This window comes from Lepidochelys olivacea, assembly GCF_965140295.1.
Source record: "Lepidochelys olivacea isolate rLepOli2 genome assembly, chromosome: 5".
NCBI classification, from domain to species: Eukaryota; Metazoa; Chordata; order Testudines; family Cheloniidae; genus Lepidochelys; species Lepidochelys olivacea.
Window position 1 is genome coordinate 29,247,340 of NC_140415.1, and position 14,197 is coordinate 29,261,536.

General features: G+C 42.4%; 1 protein-coding gene across 1 annotated transcript in view; it reads right to left on the reverse strand.

Moving 5' to 3' along the window:
* Positions 1-13,030, reverse strand: part of PRKAA1 (protein kinase AMP-activated catalytic subunit alpha 1) — a 29,867-nt gene extending 16,837 nt beyond the window's left edge. The window contains exons 1-2 of the mRNA XM_084628584.1: positions 12,878-13,030; positions 136-277 (exon numbers count right to left, since the gene is read on the reverse strand). Coding sequence (XP_084484710.1) covers positions 136-277; positions 12,878-13,007 — 272 coding nt within the window. The 5' untranslated portion in view covers positions 13,008-13,030. The remainder of the gene's footprint in view (positions 1-135; positions 278-12,877) is intronic.
* Between the last annotated feature and the right edge of the window lie 1,167 nt (positions 13,031-14,197).

Below are 14,197 nucleotides of genomic sequence, written 5' to 3' on the forward strand. Positions count from 1 at the left end.
AAAAAGTTACTGCTCCAATAAAATGTAACATTGCTCTCTACCTTTAATTTTACACTGTTATATTTGATATTTTAGGTTATTAGTGTTCCAGGTCAACAATGCTAATTATAGAGATAATAAAAACTAAAAACTTACAGTTTAATTATATGTGGATGTCTAAAAAGCTTGAGGTTCTGAATCTCTCTGCGGATTTTTCCTACTACATCAAGGCTGCGAATCTTCTGTCGATTCAATATCTTCACTGCCACTTTGTGCCCAGTCAGCTCATGTTTGCCAACTGCCAGGAAAGAAGGAACAGTCAGTCAGGATTGCCAAGCACTCTTCAGAAAAATAAATCTCATTTGGAACCTTTTGGGGTCTGGAAACACCCTAGCAAGACTAGAGTATTCCTCCTATCCCCATGATGCTGGAGAAGGTTATAGGTTAAGGTTTGTTTTGAAGCTCTCCCTCCTCTGTACTTGCAGGGTAAGATCAGGAGTCAAGTTAGAAGTACAAGAACAAACATACACCCCTAATGCACTAGCTTTGTGTAGTAAGGGATTTTGTATGTCTTTCAGGGCTTTGATACTTTTTCATGTGTTCCTGCATTTTTGCTGCACCTCAAAGAAGAGAATCCAAAGTGCAAGCTCAACTCTATTCATATATATTCCCCAGTTTACAACAGACAAGATTTACACACCAGTTCTTACCAGTTTTATCTTGTTTTGAAAGTAGCTCTCCAAAAGGCAAAGCTTATCTGCACTAGCCGTAACTTGGTACAGCATGCATGTTGGTTAAGCAACAAGATCTTTTATCTTATCCTATCTTTTTGGTATGTTTCTGCATCTAGCACAGAAATTACATTTTACATTTCCCCTCAGTTAAACAACTTAAGAATAAAAAACATTCTTGGGAAAAAAAAACATTAACATAACTCATAGCTAAACAATTTAGCATAGCTATCACATTTTCAGAAGGTTTTGTCCCTTATTTGATTACTACTAGATACTTTCTTTTCTTAGTTGCACAACACACCTTAGACAGTCAAACAAGTAGTTACAAACAATTTACATATTTTTGGTGAATACATCTCCTTCCAGCTCTTCGTACAATTCCATTCCTTATCTGGTAAAGCTACCAGTGCAGCATTACCTATAGCTTGTAAAGCTACAGTTATAAGATACACGTTTTCCACTTCACTTATGGCCTAGCCATAAAACATAATGGGACTTGGTTCAGTATTGTCAACCATATAAAGACAAGGACATCCTCAACTGCCACTCAGTTATTTCTTACCACCTGTGTTAGCAAGTCTGAGTCCTCAGTGTTCTGTTTCCCCATAGCAAATAGATAGTTTACGATTATAATTAGCTTAGTGTTGTTTGATAAATTAAACCAATTGGGCTAAAAAACCCAAAATCAAATGTTATTCCTCAGTGGATCTACTCCTCAGTACCAAGGCATGACTAATGATGCAGAGAAAGTCACCAGACTTCAAAATGTACCCTGCATCAGAGGCTGCCGTAACTGTTAATATACACACTGATGCTTGGTTGGTTTGTCTAGTGATGTGACTCTTCCAGTGTGCCGTTTGTAGCTTCTCTCCCTCCCCCAAAGTGCACACAGATGGGTTGTGATGAATGTGAAAAATTATTTTAGATGGAGAAATCTATGCAGTGTGTCTGATTCAAAAGGAGCAACTGTCACCTGCTCGGAAATCAGCTTCAAGTGCCCCAACGACACGGATGTCACTCCAGAAAATAAAATCTGCTAGTCAAGAAACCTCAGGCTGCTAGGAAACACACAGTTCATTCACCATCTCTCCTTGGGTCAGGCAGTAGCTTCTGCTGCCCACAACAGGAAAGATCACAGATCTCCTGGTGGAGCTTAGAACCAAGCCAAGAAGAGAACAAATGTTCATCGTGCTCATGTACCAAAATCAGCCCCTTCGAAATCACATTGGCGCAGAGAGCCTAAGACTGAGAACATGCATCTCTTATCTTTTGTACTGCTTCATCAGTGATCAGCGTCATCTCCATGACAACATTGTCATCTGCACAATCGGCCTCAGTTATCAGCACTGCAGTCTGACAAGACTTCTTCCGAGAGTGTACTTCCAGTACTGATGGTCCCGGTTCTGCCTTTATCTACTAAAGCTGCATTTACATCTCAAGTGGACATTATGATCACTGATGAACCAGAGCCTTCATTGTCAGACATATCTCTTATCACGTGTCCAGGGTTCTGTTGGTATGGGAACCTAGAGGTACCAAAGATAAAAATCCCTCCCTGTCCAGTCTCACCTGATCATAGGTCAGGTCAACAAGGACGTTTGCACAGTTCCTCAACTGCTTTCCATGGTAGGCCTCAGGATCAACCAAGTCAAGTCTACCTCACTCCTGCTCAACCCATAGAACTCATAACAGCGATCCTAGATTCCAGGTCAGCAAGAGTGTTCCTTCTTCCAATTTTTTCCAACATAAATCACATCACTGATCACATTCAGTCTCCCCCAACTAAGGATTTGTCTCAGCCTGCTGCATTGTATGGCACCCTGTAATTATATGGCTATATGCACAGCTACATCTCTGGTCCCTTCACTTTTGGCTGAGGACATTTCATCAACCAAACGGACACAAGTTCCTCACAAAGTGCCGTCATCTCACCTTATTGGATGGCTCCTCCAAGTGTCTGCCAAGGTGTTCAGCTTCATGTACCACCCCCTTCAAAGACTCTGGTGACAGACATTCCCGAGATGAGTTTGGAGAGCTCCCCAAACACAAGGTATATGGTCCCAAGCAGAGTCTCAACTGCACAAAAATGTACTGTATTTCGGGGCAGTTAAGTCTAGCTTGCAAGACATTTCTGCCCCTCATTCAGAGCACCACCATTCAAATTCTGTCAGACAATACAATTGCTATGCAGCAGATAATCACTGTTGTGTCATACAGCGATATATCTGAGACTAGCATCCTATACTGGATCAACCCAATAGCTCTTCACCTTCTGGGGACACAAAACAATTTGGCAGATCACCAAAGCAGAAAAAGTTACCACAAATGGGAGTTGCAAAGTTCAGTTCTGATTATGAATCAGGTACTCCAAAAGTGGGGGGTCTTCCTTTGTTAGACCTGTTTGCTACCAACATGAATGTAACTCATCAAATGTTCTCCTGTGGAGGAGGAAGTCTGAGTTCTAAAGCAGATACATTTCTGATCCAAAAGAACAACAATCTGCTTTATGCCTTTCCTCCCATTCCATTAATCCCCAGAGTTCTAAGAAAACTTCACCAAGACAAGGCTTGGATGATACTGATAGCCTCAGCCTGAATATGCCAGTTCTGGTATTCCAACCTGAGACGTCTACCGATCAATCCACCTCTTCCACTTCCAGATCTACCAGGCATCATTTCCCAGAGCTAAGGCCCTGTACTTCATCCAACCAAGAATCTACAGCACGGAATCTCGCAGCCCGAGTTCTGTGGAGAGATCATGGTTGGCAGCTGTACAAAAGATTTGGATTCAAAGTAGAAAGCCCTTTATTAGAAAGCCAGATCAAGCAAAGAGGAAATGTTTTTCTCTACTGTGGTCTATTCAGAATAATGTACAAACCCCAGACTCTCCTATATCAACCATCTTCAATTACTCATCTTTAAGACATGTTGAGCTTTCAATTAGTTCTGCTAGGGTCCACCTGGCTGCTATTTTAGCTTATCCTCCACCAGTGGATGGTCACTCAATTTTCTTCTCACTGTGCAGTATCTAGATTTATAAGAGGCCCGACGGATGTGTTGCCACCAAACAAGGAGCCATTTCCCACTTGGAACTTCAATACAGTACTCCCATATTTGATGGGCCAGCCATTTTCACCAACGGTAACATGTTTTATTTTCCCTTTCTGTTAAGGACATGTTCCTAGTTGCTAACATCTTGACTTGCAGGTGGGAAGGAATTCATGCATTAATGGTAGGGTAGCAATATATCATTTCATAAAGACAGTTACACTCAAACTGCACCAAAATGCTTACCCCAAACAGTTTAAAACTTTCATACCAACCAGTTTATACACTTGCGTGTTTTCTCCTAAACCTCATAATTCTCTTGCAGAGAAGAAATTCCACACACAAGATGTACATAGGTCTATGCCCTTTTATCTTTGTAGAAAAACATTTTCATAAGTCGCCCAGATTTATTAACAAAAGCCACAGAAAGTCTAAGTGTCAGTCTGTTTTCTCTGAGACTTTCAAAATGGGTTACAGACTGCATTAAGATGGCTTATTCTGAACAAACTTGCTATTCCATCTTGAATTAAGGTTTACTCCACTAGGGCCCAGTCAATATCTGTGCCTTGTTAAAGAGGAATCCCTATGCCCAAATATTTGTAGAACAGCTACCTGGAATCCAGTTCATACAAGTAGTCCCTATCCACTATCACAACTTCTAGATCAGATGTCCAGTTTGGCAAGGCTCTTCTACAGTCAAATAAAATAAGGATGCCAATCACTCACAATAGGATTCATGTGGACAAATACTCAAAGACAGACTACTTAACATATTGTAACAGTTCTTTGAGATGCCTTTGTTCATGTGGATGCCATGACCTGCCCTCTTTCCCTGCTGATATGAAGGCATTACTTGGATTTCTGAGTTAGTGAAGGAATCCAGTTCCTATTGGAGCTATTCCCAGGGGTATGAGGGTGTATAGGGTGCATGGGCAGCTCCAATGGACAATGCTGGTTAAGAGGCTCAAGGAGTGTGCACACACCTATAGTGAGATGTTTATGGACAGAAGCATCTTGAATAACTTTCTACTGTAAGGTACTTAACTTCTTTTTATGAGTTAGAACATTGCTTCAAGTTTCTTACACTCAATGTAGATATCCAAAGACCCAAAATCTCACTGAAAAAAGGATCCTAAGGAGGAAATTAGGCAATAGTGAGCTTTTCAAATGTCATGAAACTTTACTATCACCAAAACAGTTACACACCCAATGTTTTCCATTATGAACACTAATATTTTGTTTGGCTATAAAGTTAGCTACCCTGCGAAAGGAAAATTCAGAAATGCTGCTGTAAGGGACTGGCTATAACAGATTGTTCAGGGCTCAAAATGTATCCCATACTGCTGAATCTGAATTATGAGCAGAAATATTCGTTAACTTTGCCAACCAAAAAAACCCATTCCTTCACCTGGTTGTGCAGTTTTCAATCTGTAAGGGAGATACGTTTTTCTATCCATGTATCTCAGTAAAGACTCAATTTTTGTAATTGATCTTCCTTTCTTGTTGGTGGAAAACACAAGATTGTGTACTATCGATAAACTAAACGACAAACAGTAACAGAGGTGCTGGAACAATTTGTATAGTGGGGGTGCTGAGAGCCACTGAACCAAACTGTAAACCCTGTATATGATGAAACCACTTCGAGCCAGGGGTTCATCAGCATCCTCATCACCCCTAGTTCCAGCACCTATGAACAGTAAAATGAAATAGTTGTTTACTATTTCCAAGAGAAAGATTGCCATGGTTTTAAATTAAGCTAATTTACTAAGGTACTTCCTGTCCTCAACCCAAAATGTTGCAAGGAGTTCTGGCATGAGTAGTTCAAGGCAACTGATACAGACAAAATAGACCAGACTCATTGGTGACAGATTGTTGGTTATTTTACAGATCCCGTTTTTGAGATGAATTCAAAGACAGACCTCAGAGCTCAAAATATCATCTAGATTTCTGTAGGAAAGTGAAAAGAAGCAGGTGGAGTATTTTCTTTTTTAAAGATATTCAAGACATACTGAGTAAGGACAAGCATGTAATGGAACAGAATTCTCTTTTAAATGGAAACACTTTCCACTGATAACAAGATCAAAGTTTCACTTACTTTCAGTATCCTTTTAAAAAAAGCATACTAGTTTCAATATACCCATTAGTCCTCCCAGACAAGGGCTGCTACAGAAAGGATTTTCTTCTCAGGTTAATGTGCCATTCAACCTATGGAGGCTAGAAGCTTTAACAATTGTATGTATGCACCAAGACATGCTGAGGGGACTGTTCTGCACAGTATCTGTGTGCTTTGATCACAGAAATAGAAGGCAAGAGAAATGGATGATGGCATCCTGTGCATGGGACCTGAGTACCAAAAGAGCTGGCAGTTCTAAAGTAAAGGCTGGCACACACTGACCCTTTAAAAGATCTCTGGTCCTCAACCTAAAATGCAAAAAAGTGCTGTTTTCATCTGAAAATGAGTTTTCACAGATTCACAGATTCCAAAACCAGAAGGAACCATTGTGATCATTTAATCTGACCTATCTAACATAGGACATAGAACTTCCACAAAATAATTCCTAGATCATATCTTTCAGAAAAGCATCCAATCTTCATTTAAAAATTATCAGTGATGGAGAATTCAGCACAACCCTCAGTAAATTGTTCCAATGGTTAATTACTCTCACCATTAAGAATTTGCACCTTATTACAAGTTTGAATTTGTCTAGCTTCAACTTCCAGCCATTGGATCATATTAAGTATACCTTCTCTGTTACACTGAAGAGACCGCTATTAAATATTTGTTGCCCATGTAGACACTTATAGACTAAACAAGTCACCCCTTATCCTTCTCTTTGGTAAGCTAAATGGATAGTTTTAAGGAGCTCAATCACTACATTTTCTAATCCTTTAATCATTCTTGTTGCTTTCCTCTGAACCCTTTCCAATTTATCAACATCCTTCCTGAACTGTAGGCACCAGAACTGGACACATTATTCATGTGACTGGATTTAAAAAGATGAATCATACTAAATATATAGTTTCCTTGAGGGGAAATGAAGAGAACAATTAGGTTCACAATATAATTTTATAAAAAGAAAAGGAGTACTTGTGGCACCTTAGAGACTAACAAATTTATTTTACTTTCCTAGACTCAAAATTCTGATTCCATCTACATGCTTAACATTTTCCATTTAACTTAGTAACTCCAGCTACTGTGGGCACCTTCAACTGCACAGATGTTTATGTCCATCACTGAGACTTTGCAGGACCAGCCATTTATTTGCAGAGAGATCCAGGGAAGCCACAATTTCACTTACCCCACAACCTCTAAAAAGCAGCTGAGGATGGGCCACTTATTTAAATGGCATCTACTAAATTGATTCTATGGGTAGTCACTTAGGCACACAACCCAACAAAGTCCCATTTCATGTGTCTCTACACCGCATGCTTCTTTTGGGAGCATGTAGTATACCTTTCCATGTAGCCCCCGTTAACACCTACATAAATAGCAGTGTAGACGGTGAGGCATATCTTAGCCAAGTAAAGACATGTCTGATGGTGTTGGTACGTACATGTACAGACCCAACATGGCTCTCTACTTGCCCATAGCCTAAGCCATGCTTCCCTGTCTACACGGCTATTTTTAGCAAGGTAGTGTCCTGCTGATGGAGTCTTTCCCTAAGAAAGATTCCAGCAGTAGGAAAAGGGAAGAGACAGTGTGGAAAGACCCTAGCAGCTCCCTGCCAGCCGGAGCCATTCACCACCATTTAGCAACAAACTCCAGCAGAAGTGTGTGAGGGGAAATGTTAGCAGTGCCTTTCCTTGCCATTGGAGTCCTTTCCCACCATGGGGAAAGCCTCCAGCAGCAGGGAGGGAAGGCACAGTGAAAGGCTTTGGCAGAAGGGAGCTGCTGACCTCTTTCCCCACTGAAACATGTAACCTACACACAGTGTGGATGCACTATGCTCTTCACTGCGGCATGTAGCTACACATACACTACATGACCCCAGAAGTGGTATATAGCTTAGATGTAGCCCTAGTTGAACTTTATACTCTTCAAAGCTAGAATTACTTTATCATTCCTAAAAAACATTTTAAATCATAGGCAAAAGAGAATCAAACATGTACTAAGCTGTCAAGGGCATCAGTAATAGCTTGGTTTGTTTTTTTAAGCGGCAAGATCTGCAACTATACTGATGGATCATCTCTACTTATGGCTAAAGGCAGTAGCAAACATTTGCTAGTGTTCATCTGCAAAAATTTGCATCCAGTAGTTTATTCACAGTACTCACAATTTATCAAGCCTCATAAGCCATGCTAACAAAAACTCAAATGCCAATGTGGAAATTTTTAGGAAACAGGTTTAGCCTAGACTGCAGTTTGCATAATGAAGCTGTTCTGTCAACATAAACTAAACCTGTTTTCAAGTTTAGAAGAGAACACAGTCAAGATTGAAGGTTGTTTTATCACACTGTAGCTTGAGTTTGCTTATTTTAACAAGTAAAGAATCTAAGTTTAGAGTACCTTTGACTCCTCTTAAAAATAGGAGTTAAACAAGTTCATACATATTAAAATAAGTCATAAGTGAAAGTTATGCATCTTTGCTGAGCCAACCACATTATTTGACCACTTTATCATCACTTCCACATTACCTTATTTTCTGGTTTGGCCATATGCAATAATTTTATTGTTAAAGTGCTTCACTGAGGACATATTTGGGCATTTTACAGACTAAGATTTCCAGCACTATTTTTGGCATTGGAACAAACAAAAAAAAGTGCACTATTTTATCTTTAGGATTTACTTTTGTCTCCAACCTGTATCTAGAAAAGTTTCCCCTATACTACTTGCTATAAGTTTATTACTTTTTTTTAAATGGAGGAAAAAAGTCTTCTGAAGAATCTTGCTTCCCCAACTGCATTTGGAAATGTGAACTTTTTACCTTTTCCAAGTTTCCAGTCGGAATCAGAACCAATTTAGGATGTAAGATTTTAAATTAGCAGGAAAAAAAGCCCCACAAACCTAGATTAAGGCAAGCTCCTTTACTAGATAATTTGTTTATTTAAAAAAAAAAAAGGTATGCTGACTCCTATTAAATATATTTGTGCCAAAATGTTTGCTTAACGAAAGGGAAACTAGTTTTTAAATTCTAGCTTTGCTAATCTCTTGGTTCCTAACCTTTATAGTATTTCAACCTTGACTGCAGATTCCTGAAAAATGCAACAGTAAAAGCATTCCTCCCAGAAAGTGCTGGACTTGGAAGCCAAGGGTCCACCACAGTTACTGCCTAGCATAGTGGCTCTCAAGCTGCCACTTGGGACTGCCTTTATCAATATAACGAAGTATCCATTTTCAAGAAATAAATTATTCCTGTTTGTTGAAGCCAAGTCCAGATTTGGAGGTTCCATAAGACCTTCTGATCATCTTAAAACCTCTCCACACAGTGCACAATTTAGGTCCTTATCAGGGGCTTTAATGTATATTCAACTATGATCAGATTTGTTGAGGACACCAAAAACAGAGACAGCATGAGACAGAACGACAGAACCAAACAGCAAAGTGAACCAGCAATGGGGGGGAGTAAGGCAGAGGAAAACACTGAAGGCTGCAGTCCAACCAGGGGAGATTTGCTACTATAAGTGACAAATTTTATATGCAAAAGTAGGGCTTTGGAGCGGTGCTCCGGCTCCGCTCCAGGCAAAAACCTGCAGCTCCACTGCTCCAGAGCTGCTCTGTGCTCTGCTCCAAAGCCCTGTGCAAAAGGAAACAGTTCAGTACAGATACTGGGTGCAGGTTGGAGTGATGTAACCAAACTCAGTTCATGAAAGTGTCATCTTCTCCCTACCCTTTTCCCCCCAGATAATCAAGCACTATAATTTGTATAGGAAAGATATGAAAGAGGTAGTTAATAAAGGGATACATGTTTGCTTCCAATAACGAACAAGCAATGAAAAATAAGCAAAATTAAGAAGTGTCATAATGACAGTTAAGTTTTCCAATCCCGCTCAGAGAGAACACCTCCTTACAGTGATTCCATATTTCTTTGCAATGATCTGATAGCTCATTTAAAGTGGTACGCTGAAACTCCAAACAGCAGCAATCCAACAGTCAATACGAAGAGGAACATTCCTATTTTAAATTAGAGCAGTGTCTGAATGTTTCATACATCTGACTTCAAGGTTTCATAGTGTCTAAAAAGACTTTTGAAAGGGGCAGTGATTAGTTCATAAAAATAGAATTTTAATTTAATAAGAGTAACTCTGCATAGTAGGCACTTCAGTTTTTGAATTTCTTTTTACTAACTGCAGGTATATATTTTTATGTTATGGATCATAATGCCTTAACTACTTCAGAATGTTATTTTCTTGTCTTCCAATCAATTTTTTGGAGTTTAGTTTAACCCTGTTTTTCACACCCCATCACCATTTTCTGGATGAAGCACATTCTGGCTAGGGTTTGGCTCTGTTGTGGTGCACAGCAGCTTTACAGGATATCACTACCATAACCGCAATATTCATAGGTGAAGAAATTTCCATCCCTTTCACAAGTCCAGATATTCTCAGGTCTAGGGCTGCTGAGATTACATGGACCAAAATCCTCATGCTGCTTTTGGGCAGATGGATTCAAGGAGAAGGAACAGATAGTGGTAAGGAATGAGTCTACTGATGGAACAAGGTCTGAGGGACTTCTAGGTGCTGGATTTTCCTTTGGATGTGGCAACAGCATGCTCCCTTTACAGATTTCTCAGTGGCAAGAACAGCAGCAAGCTCTCTGCATTCACTCTTGCCATCTATGCCACATCTATACTGGGAACTGTGTCATGTTAGAAAACTGATTAACATGATGTTAGATATGACAACATCCGGTGCTGACAAGATCAAACTGTGCTTAAAGTTTTGTTAGATAGTCATGGGTTACCCCTAAGGTGATGAAGCCAGCTGACATTTAAAAAAAAAAAACAAAAAAACACAGCTTGTCCTCATCCATCCTAACCTCAAAATAGGGTTTATCATGCTGGCTAATATTTTCCAACACAGTATTTTTTCGAGTGCAAACAAAGCCATGTGCACATGAACATAGAATCTCATTCAAGAATCTCCCCTCCTTAAAAGATTCCCCTCCCCCACAACTTAGAAGCCAAACACAAACTAAATTAGTCAGGCCTGGTTTAAAACAAAAAAATATTCCGTTCCTTTGGGTCCAGAATCTTAGACATATTTGCTGACTTAGCCCCATCCTTCCATTAAACTGAGGGAAGCTATCATCTCGTCAAACTCAGCTGTAAGGGGTAATTTTTAATTTACACATCCACAATATATGAACAGGACTCTCACATATTTTAAGATATTGAGGATGTTGGGGTCTAGTGGATTCCGCACAGAAAGTCCTAATCTCAGAGTTCTAGTATTGACCATGTCATGAAGGGTATGTCTCCATAGCAAATGAAGGTGTGATTGTAGCACAGACCGGCATATCCACACATTTTAATCTAGTAACCCACGTAGCAATAACAGTGAGGAAGTGGCAGCACAAACTTCAGTGCAGGTTAGCAGTCCAAGTACAAACCCACAGGGATCTGAGGTACTAGTTTGGTTGCTAGCCCATGTTGCCACATCTTCACTACTATTGGGTATTTCTACGCAGCAAGTAAATCACAAGACCATACAATGAATTAGGGTACATCAAAACTTTTCTATGCAGCTGTTCCCCCATTTATAAACTGGGGAAACTTCCTGACTTACAAAGCTGCTAAACATGACTGTTTACGCAGCAGTTTACACTGTCAAAGTTTCATTTTAAGTCCTTTGGTGGCAATATCACAAAATTACGTACAAAGACTAAATTAATGTTAACTTTGATATTTTTATTGCATAAATCAGAATATTCTAAATGCAAGTGTGGTTACAGTCACTCTTAACTGAAGATGTGATACTGAATTTCAGCAAGTAAGTAGTTGAGGTTTTTTAATTGGAAAAAAGCTATTCCTCTTCTAAACAATGGTTACTTCTTGTTCTAAGACAGTTGGTCCCACCCACTGTCAAAATCAACAAATTCAATTGTAGTTTCCTGCAAATACTTACAACACAGCAGAGGCCATTTCCACACCACTGTCTACTGAAGAGGATTTCAGAAAGCATTGCACTGATTTCATTATTTTTCCATGCTGTGACTACATTACTGAAGCTGGAACCTAGACATTTACCTGAGGCCTAACTGAAACGCCAGTCTCACAGGTGTGTCCACTTTCCACAGACGTCCCAATGAAATATCACCCCTGCACTCAAGAGCTGTCCCTGACACAGCTATCGGTCCTTCCACTGGGACCAGAAGTTCCAGGAACTTCAGGTTAACAGTCTTTGCTTTGTTTTGCTTTACCAACCTACCTCACTGGTTTCTGGATTAAACTTCCGGGCCACGTTAAAAAGCAGGAATTGCCATACCAAACCTGATGATTCACCTAACCCATTAGCCTGTCTGAAACCGGGAAAATAACGGCTAATCCGTGGGGAGCTCACTGCGATTAGCGCACACGATCAAACGCAGCCCCGGCCACCTTTATCATCCTCGCTGGTGCCAGCGGAGGCGAGAGTCCCGTCTACCAGGAGGGGCAGCGCTTGGCTGCAAGGCGCAATTGCTGCCCGGCAGATAACCGGGCTCCAGGGCTGCGCGCTGCTGCAGCGCCGTTAGGCTAAAGGCAAGCACGCGTCAGGAGCAAACCGCGGACTCCTGAAGAGCCCAGCCACAAGCGAAGGCGAGCAAGGCGCCCGAGCTGCTCAGTACGTGCCCAGGCCGCATGGCAGCCAGGCCCGCCGGGCGTACGCCTCAGGCACGGCGCGGGCCCCACCCGCTCAGGCGCGGTCTCTCCAGCATAGGGGACCCAGCGCGGCGGCGCGCACCGCGGAGGCTGAGGCCGGAGGGGAGCGGGACTGGGGAGGGAGAGGCGCCTGCCCGCAAGGGTGCTGCGGCGGGTACACAGGGCAGGAGACGAGAAGGACCCAGCTCCCTCAAGCCGGCGGGTGGGGTGAACGGCCCCAGCTCCCGCAGGCCAGACCTTGCAGCCCTCCCCACCACGAGGGGAAAGGGCAGCAGCTCCCCTGGCCCCTCGAGGGGGGGGGGAATGTCTCCGGCTCTTACCCTTGACTTTGCCGAAGGTGCCCACGCCCAGCGTGTCCCCCAGGATGTAGTGCCCGATCTTCACCCGCCCGTGTTCATGTTTCTGTTTATCCGCCGCCGCCATCTTGAGCCAGGAGCCGAGTCTGCGCATAGCGATAGCCCAGAAGAGATACAGCGGCTCGGGAGGAGGAGCAAACACGCAGCGCCCGCCCGCACCAAAACCCGGAAGCGGAACCACAACCGGACGCCAGTAACTTATCGCCTTCCCAGGGTGCACCTGGCAGGGGCGTGGCGTAGGTGGGCAGCTGCAGGGCACGCGCGCCGGTGGGGTTCTGAGACGCGTTTCCCAGGCTGCTGCTCCGTCCTGGTCCTGTAGTTGTCCAGGGCTAGGGTTGTGTGTTGCAGCCCTGGGAGCTGGGATGCTAGAGATGGGACATTCAAGGGGAGAGATTGAGGGGCGGGGGGAGACACTGGGGAGGTGGGACTGCAAGGGGGACAGATGCTGGACTGGGAGAAGCGAGCCACTGCTTGGGGAAATGCAGTGGGGGAAATGCTGGGAAAAGGCAAGGCAGGCCGCGGAGGACAGAATACGAGGGTGGGGTAAAGGGGCTAAGCAGATTTCCAAAATTCAGTCAGTCCACCACCTGCCATGAGGGCTGAAGGCAGCCGTCCAGGAGGGCGTTTGGGTGGATGTTAGAGAAACGGGTGCCCATCTCAGACAACCACCCTTCCCTGCCACCTTGCAAAGGTGAGTCTACAGCTGGGGAAAAAGCTGAATCGGGGACTATCACTGGACGGTCTGGAGTGAGGAAGGCAGGGTGTTAATTTATGACAGGCTTGATGAAGACGCTCTTTTAAGTGCACATGTGCCCAGCCCAATTAGTGTTACCAGCTCAGCCAGGTGGCAGTTCCTTCAGGAAACCAGCATCTCCAGAAAATTGAAAAGCTTGCACTAAATATTCCAAGTTTTCAGGGCCACCTGGTCTCCTTAGTAATGCCAGAGTGGGGAGATCTTGAACATACTGTGTACTTATAATAAAAATACTGTGAGAATGCACCATTATTCATATTTGAATAAAATGTGGGTTCAGTGCAAAGTATCGTTAGACTGCCATCAGACTGGGATTTCCTATGGACTGCGATCTGGTCAGTTGTATAGTTTTGCAGAGAGGGAATCTGTCTCTGTAAATAGTGAAGTGACTTTTTAAATGTAAAGTTTTAGTATTGGGGGCCAGGCTTCTTCTGGAGAACACCTGCAAGTTTCTACTGATGCTAAATGAAGCTGTCTGTATCCTAATCACATTTGAGATGCCAGTAACATAAAAACTGCTGTATTTTTCA